Source organism: Ostrinia nubilalis, chromosome 30 (assembly GCF_963855985.1).
Source record: "Ostrinia nubilalis chromosome 30, ilOstNubi1.1, whole genome shotgun sequence".
NCBI lineage: Eukaryota > Metazoa > Arthropoda > Insecta > Lepidoptera > Crambidae > Ostrinia > Ostrinia nubilalis.
Genome location: NC_087117.1, coordinates 705786 through 730496, shown reverse-complemented (window position 1 = coordinate 730496; position 24711 = coordinate 705786). Strand labels below are relative to the sequence as shown.

General features: G+C 39.1%; 2 protein-coding genes across 2 annotated transcripts in view; one reads left to right on the top strand and one right to left on the bottom strand.

Annotated features, from left to right (window-relative positions):
* The window catches only part of LOC135086029 (pyridoxal phosphate phosphatase PHOSPHO2-like), a 200965-nt gene that overhangs the window by 7257 nt on the left and 168997 nt on the right, over positions 1-24711 (bottom strand). The window lies entirely within an intron of this gene.
* Positions 1-24711, top strand: part of LOC135085882 (protein slit) — a 153200-nt gene that overhangs the window by 41596 nt on the left and 86893 nt on the right. Inside the window, exon 2 of the mRNA XM_063980668.1 lies at positions 18934-19134. Within this exon, the coding sequence (XP_063836738.1) occupies positions 18974-19134 (161 nt within the window). The 5' untranslated portion in view covers positions 18934-18973. The remainder of the gene's footprint in view (positions 1-18933; positions 19135-24711) is intronic.

Below are 24711 nucleotides of genomic sequence, written 5' to 3'. Positions count from 1 at the left end.
AATATGGTGGAACAGGTTTAGGCTGGTATGCTAGTGGAAGCTATGCTAAGCTAAGCGTTTTTTTGGCAGAATAATTTATTCGAAAATATTCATAGATATTTTTAATTGTTTATTACTAGCTTTTCTCGCTGGCTTTGATTGCGAAAAATGTGTCAGCAACGGAAAATCGTGTCTTCAAATAAAATAAAAACTTTTTTCCCGCATTCAGGCTCTTCTCTCGATTCTTTAAAACACAAATTGGAAATGAAACTGCCTAGCTGTCTACCAACTAGCTAAACTAGTCGTAATATGGTAGAAAAAATATTAAAAATAAATTGACAATAGTCACTGAGTTTCTTGCGCTGCTTCTTCTCAGCACTGGCCCATATTATTGTCCCGAAGCAGTAGTAGCTAAAAAATTAGGACGCATAAAAGCGCTACTTAACAGTTAACTTATAGAAAATAAATAGCTTAGCGTAGCTTTTAATGGGTTTTATTTTATTTGGATTAAAGATCAAGAGCTTCCATGGTTGTTCGCAAACTGCAAACTATACAAACACTATAAGCTATTCGTTAAGCTAGCACCCTTAAACACAGGAATATTATTGCTTACTCTGGGGCTAGATGGGGCTGTGCATCTATGGGAAACTAACTTAGCTCTTGGTCTGCAACCCGTTTACTGAAAATAGAGCTTAGCGTAGCTTTCAGTGAGCTTTAAGCTTTACTTCACCCCGTAGAGGCGCCGTCACCCGATACGATCGGTCACATGTATAGATGTGTCGCTATTTTTTGCTAATCTAGGGTTCCGTAGACGAATGGGTGACCCCAGAGATAGGCCTATAGTTCGCGGTCGGAAATTCATTTTTCATGGGGGTTTAGGTAAGGTAAATCTACGGGTATTATTTGAATTCAAAGTGAAATATTAAGGAGAGAGATAGATACTGAGGCATATCAACCTGTTTGCAATGCACATGTTAGTTCAATAGTCGATTTGTATCATCTTTTATAGAAATAGGTTTGCATACAAGATGGCAATGTACTGTGGCAATGTGGTACTGATGACAATGTACAATGGCAATGCAATGCAACCTTTAATGTACACTTAGTAGGCAAATAAACAATTTGAATTTGAATTTGAATTTAAGTGCGAACTAGGACTAGATAGGTGAAGTAAAAAAGTCCATGCACTTGTAATTATTTTTCTTGTGTTTTTTTTTCTTATCACTCTCTCTACATCTGCCTGTTGTTCTGATTGATCGCTGTCAAGCAGTAGGACCGCCAAAATCGTATCCTGTTTTTAAACTAAACTAAACGGGATCGTGCAAAAAACTGTTCCTCCAAAAACAACCACTTATACATTGCGTTAATAAAAAGCATTAATCCACCTACGGAACTCTATTTATAGCATAGCCGATTTCCAACATCACATCTTTTTTGGTTTTCGGTCGACCGTGATGATGGATTCGAAACTTGTGTTTTTTTCCATCGAAATTAGAAACGAAAACCGTTTGAAATTTTAGTTTTTTGCTTTCAAATTTGTATTTTTACAATCTATAATTAAAACCAGTGAGATAGGGTCTTGTTTTTTTACTTTAAGTATGAAATATAGCACATAAAGGTAGCAGAAAGGCGCTGAATGCAGGCCGCTACCAACCGGGCGATGTGGAACTCATTGGGGGAGGCCTATGTTCAGCAGTGGACGTCCTGTGGCTGAAATAGTGATGATGATGATGAAATATAGGTATTAAAGTCTTTAGAATCTTCTAGTACTTATTAGAGACTTGAACTGTTGCATCTCTGAGACTTTATAGTATAAAAATCAACCTACAGCCAACAGGAGCGGAGCAGTAAAGAAAAATGTTGCAAAAATGGGACATATTCAAACAATTTTCACGTGTACGAAGTCGCGGGCTCAGCTTCTTTATTTTAAAAATGTATGTACAATTTTGTAATAGGCTTAAAGCTTTAGAATAGAACCATTAAGCTGTAAAGAATTTAATTCTTTTGTCTTCTCTTAAACTTTGTATATTTAAAAACGTAACCTAATTTTATCATGGCATCTAGGGTCAATTCTATGGGAGTTCATCGAACCCTTAATCTAATAAAAGAGAGGGGAATATAATGGTATCCCATGGGAGGTCATTGTATTGGCATTTTAATAATTCAATAAGACGTAGGTACTTCAATGGTGTAATTCGGACTTGGGAGAGGTAAAATTAAATTAAGAGTTTGTATTTTGAGATTCATGGGCTTAGAAGTATAAAAAAGGTTTTTTTTTATATCTAGAAATTAATAAAACATTGTGCATCCAATATTTTAGTAAATGCCACGTTTATTTATGCAGTACAAAGCAGTTATTTGACTGCAATTCTGATATTGAGTTCCCACCTCTCGTTCCCACCGCTGCAACTCCTGTGTAGCCAGGATCTACAGCTTGACCGTCAATAACCCAACCAGTGAAGGTCAAGTTTGTCCCGGGGGAAAGTTAAACTGTCATTGGACCAGCAATGAAATTAATCAGAAGAAAATAGGAGGAGTCTAGGTTTAAAAGGCATCTAAGGTACAAATGGACGGTCGTTATGAAAATCCTTGGGGGAGGCCTTTATCCAACAGTGGACGTCATTTGGCTGAAACAAACGAAGGGAAAAATATGCGAACATCAGGCCTCCCCAACCCGTCTGGCCAGCGTGGGGAGTGCAGGCCAAAACCTCCATTTGCCTCTGCTTTTTATCCACAAAGAGAAAGCTCTTTGCCTGTATCTCACCTGATGGTAAGTGATGATCAGGCCGAAGGTGGAAGCGAGCTTCACCCGGAATCCTCAACCACGGAGGAACTGGCTATCTTACCTCCAACTGCCGGAACAAAACATGTTAGAGACCAACTAAATAGGTACATTCTTTAGACACAATTAGACGTGTTGTGAACTTTTTGGATACTTCGGGAGTCACGAACTATTTGATGCTGACTGTACACGCTATAAAATGGGTCTTTTTTATAGTAAAAACTAGGGATGTTATGGATATGTAGTTTCGGTTATGGTACGGATATAGGAATAATATTATACCGGTTTCGGTTACGGATATTTTTTATTTCGGATATCCGAAAGTTTCGGTTACGATTATGGATATCTGAGATTTAGAATGCAATTTGCAATAGCTGTCCAACACGGTTCATTCATGGCCGCACATTTTACATCGAATAAAAAGCAATAAAAAAATAAAAATTGAGACTAGATGGCATTATAAAGGTAAATCAGGCTGTTATGCCTTTACATTATGTATAATGCTGTACAAAAAAAAACTGCCTACATCCGAAACTATCCGTAGCTTTTGAATCGGTTATGGTTACGGTTTCGGATATTTTTTTATTTCGGATATCCGAAAGTTTCAGTTACGGTTACGAATATCCATAACATCCCTGGTAAAAACTAACAATCGTAATTAAATTTAATTCGTTCCCAGTGTTTTTTTTATCTTTGAGCAAACAGACCGTATCAATCTGATTTTTTTCTTTCTTTCTAATTTGAATAAGATGAACGAATCTCTATAGTAAACAATGGTTGTAACTTGAAACACAAAGCTGCGCACGCGTCGCTGACTCGTGAATGGGTTAGTGATGTACCATAGTCGATAATAAAGTTCATATTTGTCGAGATCAAATTATTAGATCTGTAAGCTCACTTGTAATTTCAAGTACCTAAATAAATAGTCATTAGTTAGTTTAAGGCGACAATAACCCAATTTTGTCAGTATAGGAACGTTGTTAGGTAGAGGGTCGGTAGTTCTAACCCCGTCGTCCACTAGACTGCTTTTGTAAATCCAGTCCTAACATAATAGCTTAAAATTAGACCGAGGGATTAACGTGATTATAGGTAGTAATTTGTGCAATCCAAATTGTTAATATTCTGTAAAAAAATATTTCACGTTATATCAACTGATAAAATTGTCGTACCTAGATCAAAGCGTTGTAAAACCAATCATATTAATTGATTATTATTTTTTGTTTCAGGTAAGAACCACTTCAAAAGTATACGCAAGTAAGAATAAGTTACGGAGATATTGGACTACCTGTCGAAGTTTTCTCAGCACTGGACTAGGTCCAGAAACAGTGCCTACCACTAATAATTCTAGTGAAACTAGTTTTTACTCGCGGCTTCGCCCGCGTGATTTTTGGTGTCATCATCATCTTCATTTCAGCCACAGGACGTCCACTGCTGAACATAGGCCTCCCCCAATGATTTCCACATCGCCCGGTTGGTAGCGGCCTGCATCCAGCGCCTTCCTACTACCTTTAGAAGTCGTCGGTCCACTTTGTGGACTATGGCACCTTATGGTACTGGAATTTCGGTGTATTAAAAAAGACTTTTTTCAAATATTGAAATGCGGGAAAAAAAACTATCCTTTATTTTTTGGTATCATTTGTAACTTTCAACCACTAAAAGCATTTTTTTTTCAAATAAAAGTACATGATACTTTATAACTAAACCAAGATCCTCCAAAACTACTATGCATTGAACGCAAACGAAATTTCATGGTACATTAAGGCGCTTTTGTGCGTTCCACTGCACATAAAGCTCGGAGCTTACAAAGCTTGTATTTAAACCAAACGAAGCGTGCAGGGAAAGCTCGTGTTGATGTTGAGACGCATTGAGATAGTTTGGGAAGGTTTATGGGGAAAAGGAAGTGAAAATTATTTAAATATGTACAAAATAATATACATTAAATCTTTGGACAAATCTTTGGACAATTTCACACAGCGCCAGCTAGCCCCAAAGTAAGCAACTCAATGCTTGTGTTATGGGTGCTAGCTTAACGGATATACTACTTATATACTTTTTTTTTTATTAAATAACTACATATTATACATATTTACACCCAGACCCGTCACAGAAATTAAAATTCATCATTTCAATTTCTGCCCGGCCGGGAATCGAACCCGGGACCTCTCGGCATAGTAGTCCGTTCTGAACCACTACACCAAACGGCCGACTACTACATTATTCTTTACAACAAAGAAAGAAAACACGTTTTCTTTTGTTAAACGTACCGATATCATTTTTATGGTGATGAACACATAAAGAAACACCAAGCAAAGCCATCTCCATAGCACGCTGTGCAACTTTGAGCTTCTGTATTAGTGAGAGGCCACGTTTCCGTACGGCTAGCACGAAAAACTTTCGAGTTCAAATCGTTTGCGTACTCGAATCGCCATCAAAAGATTTAGTAAGAAAACTACAACAGCGCCCTTGTGAACGTGTCGTAAAGTGAACTTAGTACCTACCTATGAGATGTGGTTGCACGAAACTTATTTTGAGAATCAAAATTGTCACGTTATCGTTTAATTCGAAGATTGAGTTTGGACGAAGAGATGTTGCGTAAGCCTATAAATGCTCACGATTTATGAACTACACTTTTTAAAAATTTAATCGAAATCCGTCCAGCACTTTGCGCTTGAATGAATGCCAAATATACTTTTACAAAAATATCCTGTGTATAACACAAGTACAAATTAACTACTATACCTACAATGCATTACTCAAAGTATAGTTTGTTTCTAAAGTTTTCTTTCGACATTAAATAGTCCAAAAAAATATAAAAAATAATCCAGCGTCCATATTAGGAAGGTAAGTCCGACAAAAACGAAAGGATTAGATCTGGAATGCGCGGCGCATTCTCTGCGCGTACGCAGCTTACATAAATCACGGCTAGTGATGTGCTGTGCTCGATAAACTTATCGACAGAACTTGAAACTTATTGATAGATATTGGTAATCTTTTGTACTCACAGCGCAGCTTACATAAATCACGGGCTAGTGATGTGCTGTAGTCGATAAGTTTATCGATATAATTTCTAATATTTTGTGCTGTGGAGTCTATTTTTAAGAATGTTAGTAATTTGGAATGCAAATTAAACATCAGATGTGATTGCAGTCAAATACCTGCTTTGTAAAATCCTGTTAACCCCTCGTGGTAACCTAAATATTAAATAGGCTTGTGTTAGGGCATGTTCCCACGGCGACATTCCATTTTTTTGCAGAATCCAGTTTCCGTATTTCGAACGAACGAACGAATATTGCAGTAATACTTTTTACATCTATTGCTAAATTCTAATTTACATTGTATAATAAGTCTTTTAAACCTAATTTACATAATCATCATAACCTAGATCAACGATCCTTCCCATACTACATCATAAATCATCAACTAATCGATAAAATGATAAATCAATAATGTTATCACCACATCAAACGGTAGTGGTATGGCAGTGACGTCACAACAATCACCACGTGAGTGATGATGATGAAACAAAAATAGAGGAGATGGTATCACGCGGATCGGGTTGCAGGCAGGGGTAGTCAACCTAAAGGGATTTTATTATTTATTTTAAACGTAGATGACCCGGCGAACTTCGAACTGTCTAATGTTCATCAGAAATAATGTTAACGGCCATCAGCTCTACGAGCTAAGTGCCAGTGAGTTTAGCAATTCTGTGGGCTATGGTCGGTCAATTTGTTACCTGCGGATCTCCTCATTTCTTCGATTCGATCGCTTCATCGCCATGTGGGTGACCATAGATAGTGACCACCGGTACGTGGTCGCCACTTGAGAACTTTGAAGCTACGATAGCCGAACGGACTAGCGAACTCGAAATCCGAGGAACGCGGGTTCGAATCCCGCCGCCGCTCGACTATTGTGGTGAGCTCACTTGTAGCACAAGCATATTTAGCTTAGTATGAGGGGCTAACGGGACTATTTGTAATTTATTATAGCACAAATTACTAAGAGCGAAAAGTCACTGACTGACTCACTCACTCATCACAGAAACTACAACTGCTAGGGAGTCTCAAATTTTTCATGGGGATTCCTTCGACGTAAGTGCTTAGTGCGCATCCGTTTTTGAAAAATCAACCCCAAAGGGGGTAAAACGGGATCCACACGCACAAAGTGACCCACTTTGTATCCCGTAAAGCCCGCGACGTTCTTTATAAAATTTTTCTTTGTTATTCACCCAAATGTTCTTCTCCCCTGCTGTATAGATGGGGCGTTGGCATGCGCCGCTCGTTAAGCGGGTTCGAGCCCCAGCCATTACTGCGGACGCACAGACAAACTTTGTATCACTGTTGTATATGTAAATCTTGGAACTTATGGCTAAGCAATACTACTTGTGACGAAATCGCTTACGTAGTGTAATCTGATACGATTTTAGGAGACAGGTTTTGCCCGCGGGTTTGCCTGAATTTCTCTGGCACAGAAAGTTCTTTGTAAAAAAAAAAAAACTTTTGTAAGTAGGATTTTAAAAAGCACTTTTACACGTCCCAGTATTTTAACCCAACTACTGCTTCGGGACAATAAATGGACCAAAGAAACTCAGTCACTATTGTGCGAGTATTTTCTAAAAACTGTGATGATAACTGTTCTTCTTTTTTTTACATCTTATGTTATCTTTAATCATACTAGCTGACCGCCCGCGTCTTCGTACGCGTGGATCCCGTTTTACCTCCTTAGGGATTGAATTTTGCAAAATCCCGTCTTAGTGAGCACCTACGTTCTAAAAGGAACCCCCATGACTCCTAGCACTTGTAGTTTCTGAGATTTCGTGATGAGTGAATGAGTCAGTCAGTCAATCAGTGACCTTTCGCTTTTCTAAATATAGATTTCATCTAAATCGGTACAGTATGCGTTAAAGAGTAACAAACATGCATCTTTTTTGGAATCGGCTCATTTTTTTCCGGCTTAAAAAAAGGGGGAAGTTCTATAATGCACTGTGTATGTTCTTTATGTTCATTGCTAAAATAATTTCGCGTAGTCATTTTTCGTAACGATAAAAAAAATGTCATTTTTAATGTCAGGACGTCCGGTCCAAGCAGCTCTCTAAGCCCAGTCCATACAAAGATTACATACATCTCATACAATTGCCCAACGGTGATCCGTCACAATCACTCACAACTTATCTCGTGAAGCGACTTATGCCCGATTATAATATATTACGGCGTAGATAAGGAAGCTATGAGTCTAGCTCTTAACTCACTCGGTGCCTAAGGCAGGGGTTCCCAATTTTTTTTTGCCAAGGAACCCTAATTGATTATACCTTTCCTAGCGGAACCCCCGTACTACTCCGCCCGCACGCCCTGCCCTCCCTTGTGCGTAAACAAGTCGGTGTGAGCGAACAACGTCGGTCACGAAACGTGGGAATATTTTTACGGAACCCTTGCGGCCTTTCCACGGAACCCCAGGGTTCCGCGGACCACCATTCGAGAACCGCTGGCCTAAGGTATGGGAGCGGCACGGGAGGGGTGGCATTGACCAGGGATGTTATGGATATCCGTAACCATAACCGAAACTTTCGGATATCCGAAATAAAAAAATATCCGAAACCATAACCGTAACCGATTCAAAAGTTTCGGATGTAGGCAGTTTAAATTGTTTTTTGTATAGCATTATACGTAAAGGCATACCAGCCTGATTTACCTGTATAATGCCATCTAGTATCAAATTATTTAATTCGATGTAAAGTGTGCGCCCATGAATGAACCGCGTTGGACAACTATTGCAAATTGCATTCTAAAGCACACATAGTTGTAACCGTAACCGAAACTTTCGGATATCCGAAATAAAAAAATATCCGTAACCGAAACCGGTATAATATTATTCCTATATCAGTAACCGTATCCATAACCGAAACCACTTATCCATAACATCCCTAGCATTGACATATTAAAACGTGACAGGACAGAACATATAAACCCGTGGGTCTAGACAAAGTGCAAATTTTAATCGCAAACCAGTCGCAAAGTGGTCGAAAAGCCCCTTTTTTGTATGGAGTTTTGACGGATTCGATTTTCGATTCGATCAAAAAGTGCGTTTTGTCTAGGGGGGCTGTGTACCTACCATGAGTTTACGTTAGGTGTGCTCGCTAGCGAGTACGTCAAAAATCTCTATGAAGATTTTGTTTCTTGAAAGTAGCCACTAGGGGCGCTGCACAATATGTCATACAATTAATGTCATTTTTTTATGCAGTCGCTAGCGAGCACACCTAACGTAAACTCATGGTAGGCACACTGAAGTCTCGCTGACGTTTGACATCAACAAAAACACCCTCCCGTGCTGCTTCCATACCTCAGGAACTGACTGATTTATACGCTAGCTTCGTTCGTTCGTTTCAGCCGAAAGACGTCCACTGCTGGACAAAGGCCTCCCCCAAGGTTTTCCACAAAGACCGGTCGTGCGCCGCCCGTATCCTCCTCCCGCGACCTTCACCAGATTGTCGGTCCATCTAGTGGGAGACCTGCACACGCCACGTCTTCCAGCTCGTGGTCGCCACTCGAGAACTTTCCTGCCCCAGCGGCCATCAGCTCTACGAGCTATGTGCCCCGCCCACTGCCACTTGATTTTAGCGATTCTGCGGGCTATGTCAGTCACTCTGGTTCTCCTGAGTAGCTCAAAATCGGTTGGGAGAGTCTCGTTTTGACAGTTCTAATAAGAAGTGTCAAGGTGTTAATTTATTCTTGAAGTAAAATATCTGATAATATAATAATATGCGTGCTTATCGTTGTAATGAAGACTTTATAGGGTAACCTTTAAAAGTTAAAGTAGCTCAGTTGGAAGAGCAATCGCCCGGCAAGCGGAAGGTCGTGGGTTCGAGTCCCGCCTTAGGCAGTTTCGATTTTTTCAAGTTGTTTATTTAAAATTTAGTTCTAAAAAAGTTCATGGTGTCAAAAACCCTATTCTTTTCCACTGTGACTGACCTATGCCTTGAGTCTTGATTAATAAACATAAACCAATCAATTGCTCTCAACGGCGTGTCGTGAGGTCGCCTCAATTGGAATCTGAATTAAATGCGGTTCAATGCCCAGGTCAGGCCAATTGAATTCTTGTACAGTTGAATATCCGCCTTTTGTAAGAATAAAGGATGTAAAAATGAGTTTTTACTGAATGGATTAGTGGATGGAGCATTGTTTTGTGGATCATTGATTCGGATCCGGGACGGGCAAACTTGTGAGTCGGATATGTGCTTTTGTTTCGTTCTTTTTATAATAAGGATTAAGATAAGATAAATTTATTGAATAAAAACTTAGCCTAAGAAACTTCAACGAGACTATGAAATTGTTTAGTTAGTAACAATTATGTTAATTAATTTAAGATTGTGAGTCGGATATGTGCTTTTGCTTTGTTCTTTTTATAATGAGGATCGCAACTAAGATATTAATGATGTCAGTCTTTATTGACATTTTGTTAACCCAAACAATTGTAGAGTTTCTTTTGTTTTTAATTTATTTTTAATGATTTCAATTTCATGGACAAATGTAGTTACTAATCCTTACAATTGGCTCTTAGGTACAGAAGAGTGATTTTTCTATTGTTTACTGCAAAAACTTAATATCATTTATTTTTCATTCAAACACTCAAGTAAAGCAATGAATTAGAAATAGAAAATCTTTATTTGACACGAAAACACACGAAAACTGACACGTTAATACTTCATTATCATCAAGTCACTGATACAAAGTTTTTGGGAGAGGCCTATGTTCAGCAGTGGACGTCCTGTGGCTGAAATGATGATGATGATGAAACAGTGACTCCAGTCCGGATATTCCTTTGTAAAAGTCCCTATATTTAGAACAAGTCCAGTCGCCCATTAGCTGGTAAGTGTAAGTGCCCCGGATTCGGTTCCTTATCTGACCACTTACGGTTAACGTCTGTTTTGTATCAATGAGTTCCAAAAATGGGACGAAATGATAAATGTTGAATGGACATTAGGGGAATAACGGTTGTGTAACCTAAAACCGTACCGTACTAATACTATAATAATGTCATAAAGTTATTTATTATTGCAATTTAGGCTTTTATAGAACTTTTACTAGTACCAGTATAGGCCACGGCATATGCTGAGTGGAGAGTCCCATTGCGATGGGCATCGCTGTTACGAAAAGATAGCACTGCTCAGTTTACTTTTTATTTCCTTGTAATATTTATGTGCTATTTCTGTCTTTCTTCCGTATACCTTCTCTGTCCTTAATTAAGTGATGTTCATCGTAATAAATGTTTCTTTCTTTCTTTCTTTCAGTATAACTTTACCCTACCACTCCACACTTCAGAATCAACCTAAATAAATCCCAAATTCCCACCTTAATTAAACATCTCAAATCATTAATTAACAAACAGAAATCATAAATCATTTGACACAACTGAATGGCCAGCCAGGGTGCCAAGGCGGGAACAAAAAAAAGTATTGAGCTGTCAAAATGCATTGTTGAACTGTCAGACGTCACACTTCGCGCGCTTTTGTTGGGAACCACTAGGCGAATGAAAAAACCTTATTAAAATACCTTAGTAGCTTACTTTGAGCGAGGAATTCCAAGTGAATTGAAATGGAATGGAATTGGAAGCCTTTCTATTGGATGAATTGAATTCTGAATAGGTTAAATAGGTTTTTTATTGGACTGACTCATGCCTTAAAGGGTTTATTGGTGAATTGGATGTCTAGAGTTTGACTCCTGAATGTGACTTAAAATAATAACACCTAGATAAATAGTGGAAAGAGAAGCAAAATTCAAATGTCATCTAATGCCATCTTACTACATTTTCACTAACGGGACTATTCCCACCTCTCGTTCCCACGCGCTGCAACTCCTGTGTAGGCAGGATCTACAGCTTGACCGCCAATAACCCAACCAGTGAAGGTCAAGTTTATCCCGAGGGAAAGTTAAGCTGTTATTGGACCCGCAACAAAATTAATCAGAAGAACATTGGAGGAGTTCGATAGAGTTCGAGTTCTTTTAGTCATTAAAAATAGGTAACTTACGAATTTTCATGTCTCTAACTTGAGTAACGATAGATTTCCCATAAAAATTACTCCTATGATGTGAACAGTAAAGTTTTTTTAGCAATGTAGACCTATTTTTAAAGGCCCAGTTCATTTCTATACAAAAATCCAACAAAATGGATTCCGTAAAACGACATTTATATGTTTAAACAAACGAACGAACAGAGAGTTATTTTCTCAGTAAAGTGTGTAAAATTAAGTTTACACAACAATGCATTCAAACCTCTTTGCAGCTCATCTTTAAAAATAAACAACAAGCCAAACAATAAACAATTCTTTTCCAAACAAAACACAGTAGCTTTCGCCTCGGCAGGTGGCTTGACCGAGTTACCTGTTGAAAGATCGCCGGCCGCCATTTTTGATTGAAACGTCACCTGTCAAACGCCACAGGGCGCCCGGTGTTTGGTTACACAAAATTCAATTTTGACAACAATTGGTTATTGAAATACAGACAATGACTCTTTATTTATGTAGCTACTTACTTTTGCCCTCGGCAGGGCCGGATCGTGAATTTGTGGGGCCCTGGGCTGAAACTACTTGGGGGCCTATCTTAGTACTCAACTAATAGCCATGCCAAAAAACTGTTTCTATAATGATATATTATTCTTTTAAATATATTTTTTATTACACAAAAAACATAAATATTACTTAAATCTACGCAAGTATTAGTTGTACAAAAGGCGACCTTATTGCTGTGTAGCAATCTCTTCCAGGTAACCTTTGGGTGAGAGAGAAACCGAAACAGAGATGTAGGTACATTGTATAAAAGAAAATAAAAAACAACAAAATAATTTTATTTATTTATTATGCATTTATTAAAAGAAATTAAGTATAATTTCTAAATTAACCTTTCTACATTTTTGTGCTGCAAATTCTTTTATTTGGTCATCGCATTGCAAGTCTTTTGTTAAATCACAATTTATAAAGCCCGGTCTGTGAGCACGTAGAATTCTGTCAAATGACCCTAAGCTACCCATCCTTAATGCTCGCGCGTAATTATATTGCTGTCGCGACTGTGCGACGGGCGCCCGCAGTGAGTGTGCGAGTGCGACAGTAACATAATTACGCGCGAGCGTTATGGATGGGTAGCTTGGGGTCATTGGACAAAATTCTACGTGCTCGCAGACCAGACTATAGACAGAAGTGATAAATGGTTTAGTCGAGAGTTCGCCATTGTTGTCCTTTTATTTTCTATACAGTGTGTCACGATAAAGTGTCCATATGAAATTAGGTGAAACTAGACCTATTTTTTTGACAAAAAAACAGGTCAAATTTTTTTGAGATTTTTTAAAATTTTATTATAGATATTTTTTTCTTCCGTTACTTATTGTAAAGAAAACGTAATAACTCTTAAACTAAGAGGTATATCCTGATAAAATAAAAACAGTAATAATGCTAAATAACAGACGATCCTAAAAATGCATAAAATACTCAGAAAATTCCAACAAATAATAAAAAATGACACTTTTTAAAAAAAATCTGCTTTAAAATTCGTGTTTTTTTGGTTATTTGATATTTTTTTCTAAAAAATGCCCCTATAACAGGTGGTTTTTATTGCTTTGTATTATTCTCTATCGTATTACCTTTGTAAAACCAAAAATCGCATGTCTCTATCCCTATCACAACATTTGCTATGATAGTTTGAACAAAAGCCTACCACAACATTATTCTCCGCTACAGGTGGGGACAATTTTAATTTTAACTAAAATGCTTATTTTACTTCGAAATCTTTTGTTTTTATTTAAAATCTAACTTGTCTGTATCAAAATTAAAAATCTAGAGCCATTTTCAGTTTCGTTGTTAACGAAGCGTTGAATGGCGCGCCCGGAGAGGCTTAGTTCAAACGATCATAGCAAATGTTGTGATAGGGATAGAGACATGCGATTTTTGGTTTTACAAAGGTACCTAATACGATAGAGAATAATACAAAGCAGTAAAAACCACCTGTTATAGGGGCATTTTTTGCCGAAATGTATCATAAAAAAAAACCAATAACCAAAAAAACACGAATTTTCATTTTTTATTATTTGTTGGCATTTTCTGAGTATTTTGTGTATTTTTTCAGTATTGTCTGTTATTTAACATTATTACTGTTTTTATTTTATCAGGATATACCTCTTAGTTTAAAAGTTATTACGTTTTCTTTACAATAAGTAATTGGAGAAAAATTATTAAAAAAAAATTCTATAAAAAAAATAAAAAAAAAGTTGTCCTGTTTTTTGTCAATAAAAATAGGTCTAGTTTCACCTAATTTCATATGTGCACTTTATCGTGACTCACACTGTATAGGACATCTTTGAGAAGGAGCGTGCTGCTTCACAGCTAGTTATTGGTAAAGTTAAAAAAATCTTTAAAATGGTATAGCAATTAGAGAACACGTCAATTAGTTTATTTTCATACATGATCATAAAAATGTCACTGCAAGAGTTGTAAGACTCTGGCTTAGATTGGAGTAAGTATGATTTTAATTGAATGCACTCATTCACTAAATGTTCGTCTACGTCATCTGGATAGTAATCAATAATATGACGTGCACTTTCCAAATCTATGTTTTTGATATTTTTGTCTTGCAAATCCATTAAAAATTTAAATTTTTTGCTACATGTCTCATAGAAGCCCATAATTAGCTTATCCAACGCAACATTTAACGTGTCCCTTTTAAATTTAACAAAACGAAAAACAGCATGAAAACAACCTTTTACACGTATTTCCCCCCTCAACTACATTCATAAAAGTATGCAATTTTTAATCAATATTTTCTTATGGACGTTGTCACGTAAAAATATCGTCCGTAAACCGACTTTACAGACAACTATTTTTTTTTTTTCAAATTATGGCCTACTTTTTAGCGGGATCTGGGGGCCCCTTGTAACCCCGGGGCCCTGGGCTGCAGCCCAATCAGCCCACAGGTAGATCCGGCCCTGTGCCCTCGGCTTTCCTGTGACTGAGTTTCTTGCGCTGCTTCTTCTCAGCACTGGCCCATTTATTGTCCCGAAGCAGTGGTAGGGTTAAGTTTACTCTACCATATAAATTGTATTGTGTCCTCACAACTACATTAAATTTAAATAAATTCATTAATTGAAATAAAATTCCAATTAAATTAATTAATTCATCAAATAAAAAAGTGTGCAATTCCCATGCAGCGCTCCAACTATTAATAATTTCACACAAGAACAAATTGGATGCTTGTCAAAGGGGCAAATTTTTTCTCTTTCATCCAAAAAGGTGGCATTTAAGAACACTTAAAGTCACACAATGGTGTTAAAAGAGATTTTTTATTTGCACAATGACGCGTGTAAATGGTAGCTCTAAAGGGGTTTTTAGATTGTAGCTTGGGGTAGGAAGTATGCTGTGGCGAAATGACTAAAGGACACATGAGAGGTTAACCCTATAGATATTTTTTTAAAGAGTAAAAAATAGTGACATTACGTTACAAGCAATAAAAAAAATCTAAGAGTAGGCACACCGTTGATTTTTCGTCGGCCGATAGTTTAGTCGGGCAGTTGATCAGTATGGGCCTGTATGGGAGTGCGCACACTACGCCGATTCGATTTGGCAGATTCTTCATACAAATTAAAATCGGGCACAACTATCGGCCAACTAACAATTAACGGTGTGCGCATACTCTAAGTGTGCCGCAGCGATGCAAACATCAGAGAGCTCAGTGTAAAAACACTGCTCTAAAAAAGGGCAGAACACTGATTTTCAGCTTTTGCTTGAAAAAATAAAACGCACGAAAATGGTAGAGACTTAATATTTAACGCCGACGGATAAGAGAAAAGTTGATATTTATTGTTTTTATAGTTATTTAGCTTCGGCAAAGTTAGTCACGCACCTTGCATATACCAACATACAGCAACATACTGTAGCATAAAGGGAGCTCAATTACGCCGAGTGGGGGCCCTAACTGAGGCGGACAGCCGACACGCGCGGTCGCCGTGGACATTCGACGACACATTATTCCCAAAAGAAAGTTCTTTTTTTCTTTGTGGCAACCAAACCTCTTAATGAGGGTTCATCATCATCATCTCAGCCTTAGGACGTCCACTGCTGAACATAGTCCTCCCCCAGTGCTTTCCATGTTGCCCGGTTGGTAGCGGCCTGCGTCCAGCGCCTTCCTGCTACCTTTATGATGTCGTCGGTCCACCTTGTGTGTGGACGTCCCACGCTGCGTTTTCCGGTACGCGGTCTCCACTCCAGAACCTTGCTGCCCCATCGGCCTTATGAGGCATCGGCATTATGAGGGTTAGTAAAAACCCTTGAAAAAGAGGCTGACAATAGTGACTTGAGTTTCTTGCGCTGCTTCTTCTCAGCACTGGCCCATTTATTGTACTGAAGCACTGGTAGGGTTAACACTGGGACATGTAGAAGTGATTTTTAAAAGCCTAATAACTACTTGCATAAATAAATGAGTTTTATGAGTTTTACTCGAGTAATAGTTTATTTAGAGTATATAGAGTACATGTAACACTTTAGTTCTCGCCAGTACATGAATGCTAACCCGATTGCCGGACGGCCCGGACACTGATTGGCGGACGCGGCTCCGCTAATTGTGTTACGTTCGCGACTGTACCGACACTCATAGTACAGTTCGTACTTTCCAAATGTCAATACAAAATGCTAAAAATTCGACAAACTAAAATTGTCTTCAAGCAGTCTGACTTGATACTCCCATAGCTAGCCCTTATCTACCTATAGCATGTAACTGTAGTTTTTGAAACTCACGAAGGCGAGTGAGCTTTTCTTGTGTGTGTGTGTACATGCTTTCGAAAAATGAACAGTAGCGAGCCACCACACATGTAAAGCTCACTCACCTAGCTATGCGAACAGCTAGGGACTGGAACTCGCTGCCTGCTGCTATCTTTCCTGAACACTATAATCCGGGCCTTTTCAAGGCGAGAGTGAATAGGCACTTACACGGCAGATATGTACCTACCATCCTAGACTGCATCTTACTTGACACCAGGTACGATTGCGGTCAAATACCTTGCCTTGTCCTACATAAAAAAAAAGCCTTCGTGAATTGCAACAACTATAAATAATCATCAGGTCATCAGTCTCCACTCCAGGAGCACGACCCTTATCGGGGACGTCTGGGTTTCCCATATTTTGTCCTCTTGTCATCTCTTACCAACATCCACGGGAAGAATGGGAGTGGTTCTATTCTACTCTACCGCGCGGTTTTTTGTATTCTATACTTTGTGGCCACTGATCTACAAATATTCGTCAGTCGAAAGATATCCACTGCTGGATAAAGAAGCTCCCTAATTAAGAATTTCCTGCGCGCCCGCGCATACAGGCATTTATAAAACTTTTCTGGCCAGCTTGGAGAGTAATCCAAATTCTCCACTTGTCTTCTTTCTGCAGTGGCCACTGGACACTAAAAAAGAAATTACCTCGTTGATGATGAATAATATTTCATCAAATCCATACAGCATACGGGTATTTTAAAAAATTCCATAAAGAGTTTCTTGTTCCTGCAGTGCAGACTATAATGACCTGACGATGATGGTATTTAAAGAAATCCACACAGTATAGGTACGGGTTCTTTAGCAAACTAGATGTTATGTCATGTTATAACCTGATGTCATGCCCTGAGTGCCCAAGCAACTGCACTCAGGAGGATTTGATGAGTGCTACTGACAACGCCACTGGGGTGGTGGCGTAGTGAGGCGGGTCGTTACATTCCCTCTAATATGGTCGAGTGAAGCGATGGCTGGTTCACTCGTCATGTCTGTGAACAGGCGCTGCTTTCGGGGACTGGTCAATCCAAGTTATTCAAATTTATGTATGCGAGTCATTTCTACTAGTATCTTAATATGTAAGTCTAGATATTAGCACGTCACTACCTTGTTTAATATACCACGCAATCCTGTATACCCATTCTTATAAGATACACCATACAAGAATGCATGGTAAATTCAGTGAACTGCTCCTGAATCGAATGTACCTACTACTACTATTTCTATTTATTTATATTAACCGGCAGACAGTGGTGACTGAGTTTGTTGCGGCGCTTCTTCTCAGCACTTGCCAAATGTTGGTCTCGAAGCGCTGGTAGGGTAAAAAGATTATGAGACATGTAGAGGCTCCTTAAGAGCAAAATGACGATTTGTAAGAACTATTTATTAGTCCAAACAAATAAAGAAATTTTGACTTTTGACTTTGACTCTTGTGGCGGAGTTTTGGGCTGACACTGTGTAGGTTTGTTGTCGACACGAAAAGAAGAAGAAGCAAACTAGAGGGCCATGCTCCTGCAGTTAGGGTTAGGTTAGGTTAGGTGCAATTAGTGAGCTCACGAGTGAGTATCATCATCATCGGTTGCCTAACGTCCTGATGCGTGCGTGCCTTATTCTGTGGCGCGGCAGCCAAATAAAAAGCCTAACAAAAGCCGGACAGGCCGGACATCGGTTATTTTGGCCGGACACGCAATCAAAAAGCCTAACTATGTCCGGCTTTATCCGGACGCCTGGCAACCCTACCTGCAGTGAAGACTAAATGATCTGATGAAGATGAAATATTGAATAAGTTGTATGTAGTTGAAATTGTTTGGCTCTACAATCTAGGTTAATGATCCCGTGACTGTATGTCTAAATCAGTGTTTTTCAACCTGTGCCTCCAGCACAGGCCCTGCAGCCTCTACAGGGGGGTCGCGAGAGGTCGTAAAAACTACCTCAGTAAAAAAAACAGTAGTTTTATAGACAGATGATGTTGTATGGATTGAAGTAAAATTTGTATAATTGATTAATTTATTGAATTATTATTAATTTATGGTTTTTATTATTATTTTTTACTCTTCTTTCTGTTTTTGTTAAATAGCGCTGCAAAAGGCACCCACTGAAAATCAGTGTCTTGGCAGTCACACTGTCAAGATATTACTGAGTGGGTGACCTTTTTTGGCAACTAAGTAATTTTTTTTATGTATGTCTTTGTTCCCTGAATCTGTTGTTGTCAAAATAAAATTATTTTCTTTCTTTCTTTCTTTCAAGTATTCGGTCCCTACAAACATCTTTGTAACATTATAAAATGCATGAAAAAAAAAGCGAACGCCAAATATTTTTTCATACTAGGGGGGTCGTGTCATGAAAAAGGTTGAAAACCACTGGTCTAAATTAATTATTTTTCTTTCCAGATAAAATGCCGTAACCACACCCCGGGCACCCATCCGCGCCATGACGCGCGCGGCTCTCCTCGCGCTGCTATGCGTGGCACTGTGCGCTGCGCACGCGCACGCCTGCCCTTGGGCCTGCGCGTGCCGGCCGGCCGCCGCCGACTGCGCGCACCGCGGGCTTCTGCACGCGCCCAAGCGGCTGCCCACAGACGCGCATAGACTGTGAGTAGATAGCCGCTAAGACTCCAAAGACCCCCTCTGCCAAAGACAGTCCATTGGTCAATGCGAGACTCTACTATAGTCTGGTCTGTGAGCACGTAGAATTTTGTCCAATGACCCCAAGCTACCCATCCTTATCGCTCGCGCGTAATTATGTTGCTGTCGCGCTCGCACACTCACTGCGGGCGCCCGTCGTACAGTCGCGACAGCAATATAATTACGCGCGAGCGATAAGGATGGGTAGCTTGGGGTCATTGGACAAAATTCTACGTGCTCACAGACCGGGTTTTAGACGTAATTCTCTCAGCGATCAACCGCTGGAAGTAGGCCTTCTCCAAAGAGTAGCTAAAGTAAGATCTCTCACTTTTTCATCCAGCTACTTAGTACCAAATCTTCTTGACGTCACTCTCAAAGAGCGTGGATTTTAGAAGCGCCGAAGCACGATCTCTCGCTCTCATCATCCAACCATTTTCTTTTGTCGTCAGTCTATCGAGCAGGTGGGTGTCTTATATTACTTCTTCCGCCGCTGCTAGTTGAGTGTCTTCTTAAAGTCATCAGTCCATCTAGCAAGGGCGCACAAAGTGTTTTAAGATACGTTGCTTTTTTACGCGACCGCTTCCAGCTAAGTACCTTCTTAAGGTCATCAGTGCATCATGCAGGTCGGCGTCCCATGTCGCTTTTTTACCCAGTCCCTCCCAGCTAAGTGTCATCAGTCCATCGAGCAGCATCGTCTTATAATACGTTACTTACTTTTCATTGAGCCGCTCACAGCTAAGTATCTTGAGGTCATCGGTTCATCAAGCTGGTTGTAGAGTTGTACTACGTACTGATGACCTCAATACCTATCCAATAGACGTTTATTCAACCATCAAAATAGCAAAACACCCCACCCTACTGATATAACTTCTCATTGGAATCGGTCGACCAAATATTACTCCCGCAGTATTTTCTTATTTTCCAAAACGTCGCTTTTCATAGTATAATATACACTGTATATTGTATATTCCACGACACTTGGGGCGTGTAGACATCAATATGTGTAGACATGACGCTAAAAATGGAAAGTAAATATTTTATGTCGTATGCGAGCATGAATGTTGTGTGCGTTGAAAAATTGCTTTTAAGGAGAATTGGTTTTCTGTTTTTGTAATAAGCTGGCTGCACGAAATATTAAATATAAACCGGGCCTTTTCAAGGCGAGAGTGAATAGGCACTTACAGGGCAGATATGTACCATCCTAGACTGCATCCCACTTAACATCAGGTGCGATTGTGGTCAAATACCTGCCTTGTTATGCATAAAAAAATAATAATATGTAAGTGACTGAGTTTCTTGCGCTGCTTCTTCTCAGCACTGGCCCATTTATTGTCCCGAAGCAGTGGTAGGGTTAACTGGGACGTGTAAAATTGCTTTGTAAAAGCCAACTTGCAAAAATTTTATGCGTTTTTTTACTTTTATTGTATGCAAGCATTTTATTTTGTAGTCATATTACTCACATTTTCTTCAATCATGTCTAACAGGCCCAAACTTCTCATACCGTAGGTACAGTTCAAACAGCTTTGTACTTAATATTCTAAGGTTACGGAATGAAGTTACCGAATCAGAAATGAGGAGATCCGCAGGAGAACCAAAGTGACCGACATAGCTCGCAGAATTGCTAAAATCAAGTGGCAGTGGGCGGGGCACATAGCTCGTAGAGACGATGGCCGTTGGGGCAGAAAAGTTCTCGAGTGGCAACCACGGGCTGGAAGACGTAGCGTGGGCAGGCCTCCTACTAGGTGGACCGACGATCTGGTAAAGGTCGCGGGAAGAGCCTGGATGCGGGCAGCGCAGGACCGTGCATTGTGGAAAACCTTGGAGGAGGCCTTTGTCCAGCAGTGGACGTCATTTGGCTGAAACGAACGAACGAACGGAGAAATATTGTACGGGTACATATATGTATATTTTTACTAATATTCTTTTCATATTACGGTCTGTCCATAAGAGTCCTAACTCTATAAGTTCCATGCCTCCACGCTCGACGAGGGCCCTTCTATTACGCGATATTGATATGGAGACAGTCGCGCACAACAATATATTGACTGTATAATAGTGCTTGTGTTAATAACGCTCGCGCTGCTGTGATTTCTGAAAGTCGTATGTAAGGGGAAATATTTTTCAGCAATATTAGTGGTGCAAGTAACTGTAAGATAGAAAGAAATAAAGAAACCTTTTTTTCATTCAGAAAAAAAGGTTTCTTTATTTCTTTCTATCTAAGGCAGGTATTTGACCGCAATCGCACCTGGTGTTTAAGTGAGTGCAGTCTAGAATTTTGTACATTCTGCCCTGTAATGCCTATTCACTCTCGCCTCTATAAAAGGTTTTAGCTTTCGTACCGATTAAAATCTAATTCGATTAGAATTCTAATTCGAATTCTAGCTTTTGCCTCTGGCTCCGAACGCTTGAGTTGAAATTGTCGTATTTTGTAAATCGTTGTAATTAGGACTAATTATTTCAATAACGTTAATAAAATTATAGTATAAAATGTTATTGTGTTACAAACAATTATGCTGTGAAGTTTTATCAAAACCCGTTTAATATTTTTTGCGTGAAAAAGTAACAAATATCCACCCATTTCACATTTTTGTAGTTGGTAGCATTTTCTGCCTTTCCTTCTAGTACTTATTTAAAAAAAACTGTTGTATACGTTGAGCACTATATTATTAAGATACAAAATGACTTAACACTTGTCTCCGCCACTGTACCGTAGGGTAGAAAGATTATTAACAGTATATCGGTGGGCGATTCCGCCGCGGATGCCGATTCTGCCCGACGGCTCGAGAATATTGTCGACTACCCCCAGAATGTGGCGGTTTGATAGATGCGGTCGTAACATTTGTAGTTATTTGAAGTTATTATTATAACATCTGTTATACAGGGTGTACCAAAACAATAGATATCCTTGTAACTATCGATAAATTTTATACAGGGTGTCCCAAAACAATAGATAGACTATAAGACTCACTATAGTCTCTCTAAGGCTTAGTTGCACTATCATACTTTAACTTTGACAAACGTCAAAAATATGTCAAACTCCATACAAAAAACACCGGTTATGGTTATAGTTACGGTTAAAGTTTGGTGGTGCAACTCAGGCTCCCTAGATTATGTAATTTTTGAAATTCATATTGTTGTAAACTGTTTTGTAAATCTTAAATAAATAAATAAATGAAATTGGTTTATTTGCTTAGGAAACAATATAATAATAACAAACAAGATATAATATAATTAATTTGATAAGAACACAAAGAAATATACAAGACATACTATAATAAGTATGTAGTTCGTTCGTTCGTTTCAGCCAAATGACGTCCACTGCTGGACAAAGGCCTCCTCCAAGGTTTTCCACAATGCGCGGTCCTGCGCTGCCCGCATCCAGGCTCTTCCCGCGACCTTTACCAGATCGTCAGTCCACCTAGTAATATGTAGTGTAATGTGTAAAATTAATATGATTGGTCCAATGAAACCAACACGACTGAGAAACCCGAGATTGTCTAGAGTCCTAGATTCCCTTTAATTATAAATGACAATACAATTAAGATTTAGTAGAATAACGCCTAAATACGCTAGAAATATGTCTGTCTGGTTCAATATACTGTTGAAACCAAATACTTCATTCAATTTCATCATTTTCTCTAAATTATTGAGACTGAGATTGATTTCAGCATTTTCAAAGTTGCATTTAGTTAAAATCTCGGTTTAATCTTGGTCATAGATTTCTGTCCTGTGATTGTTCTAAAGCCTGGTCCGTGAGCACGTAGAATTTTGTCCAATGACCCCAAGCTACCCATCCTTATCGCTCGCGCGTAATTATATTGCTGTCGCCGCGACTGTGCGACGGGCGCCCGCAGTGAGTGTGCGAGCGCGACAGCAACATAATTACGCGCGAGCGATAAGGATGGGTAGCTTGGGGTCATTGGACAAAATTCTACGTGTTCACGGACCAGGCTTTAAATGTTGAAGTTCAGCCAATCAAGACTCAAAAAGCTTGAAATTATAGAATACTAGAGTTTTATTTTAGATTCTACCCTAGAGAACATGCTGAGTGGTTGCCGTTTATTAGTTTATGTAGGTACACAGATGTGATCGGTATTTTTGAGGATTTTGGACTAATCAAAAAAAATTTTTCTTTTTTCTTTCTTTCAAAAATTGAATTGAGTTTTGTCGAGCTTTGTTCTGCATACATACCCTGAAGTGCATCTAAACTTAAAATCAGTTGAGATACAAGAATTATTCATCGCATAACACAGCCATAGGGTGACAAAAATTATAAAAAAGTATGTCTAATAAAAACACTAACATAGCGACAAATTACCATAAATTCATTTTTGTATCCACAAACTCGTACAGCTCTATCTTTTGTCGCGCTACCCCCAATTTGGTAAACCCCAAGGCAGAGGGCGCCACCAGTTCCGGCAGGGAGGGCGCCTGCTTCCGGGGCGCGTATGTAAATTTGATTATGCTAATTTCAGTTTTATTTCTTTTCATGTTTAGTTGGCGGAGGAATGTTGTGGAGTATTTCAAATACTTATTATGTAACTTACGGGACTATTCCCACCTATCGTTCCCACCGCTGCAACTCCTGTGTAGCCAGGATCTACAGCTTGACCGCCACAAAAACCCAACCAATGAAGGTCAAGTTTGTCCCGGGGGAAAGTTAAACTGTGATTGGACCCGAAATTATGTAACTTATTATGTAACTTAACTAAGTACATAATTTCGAGAAATAATGTTCTTTTCGTTTTTTTAATTTTTATAGGCAACTGAAAAAGCTAGTATGATCGGTAAAACCAAACATGTCTTCTTATTTCATCTGATGATACTTTACCAAACGTCATTGGAGTCTGACGTGAACACATTCGAACCTACCGTATCATGGAACCACCACTTTATTTATGGCTTATTTATTATTTAAGGTTGGGTATCAAACTCAACGCCTTCGAGTAAAAAATTCCAGTCCATCTTTAGCACAGAGCATGGAATCGTCGAATGGAATTCCATGCTCTGTGATCTTTAGATTCCACTCTTATATTCTTTCCACTCGAGGTACTACGCCACAGAACACAATTTGATGGACCGACGACTCTACGTTTGCCGAAACGTCACATCACTCGAGACACTGCTGACTGAGTTTGTTGAAGCGCTTCGCTTCTTCTCAGCACTTGCTAAATGTTGGTCTCTAAGCGCTGGTATGGCAATAAACCGACATCTAAAGTAAAAGCTCTCTGAGAGCATTTTGTCAATTTATAAATAACTAGCGAACGCCCGCGACTTCGTACGCATTGGTCCCGTTTTACCCCCTTAGGGGTTGAATTTTGCAAAATCCCGTCTTAGTGAGCACCTAAGTTCTAAAAGGAACCCCCGTGAAAAATTTGAGACTTCTAGCACTTGTAGTTTCTGAGATTTCGTGATGAATGAGTCAGTCAGATTATTTATTTTAAAATTAAATAGAGTTTTCATTTTGGGTACCCGTTCACTCTATCTTTAATCGGTCTTGCCACATATTACATAAAGTATCAAATATCCTTTGATCTTCCCAAA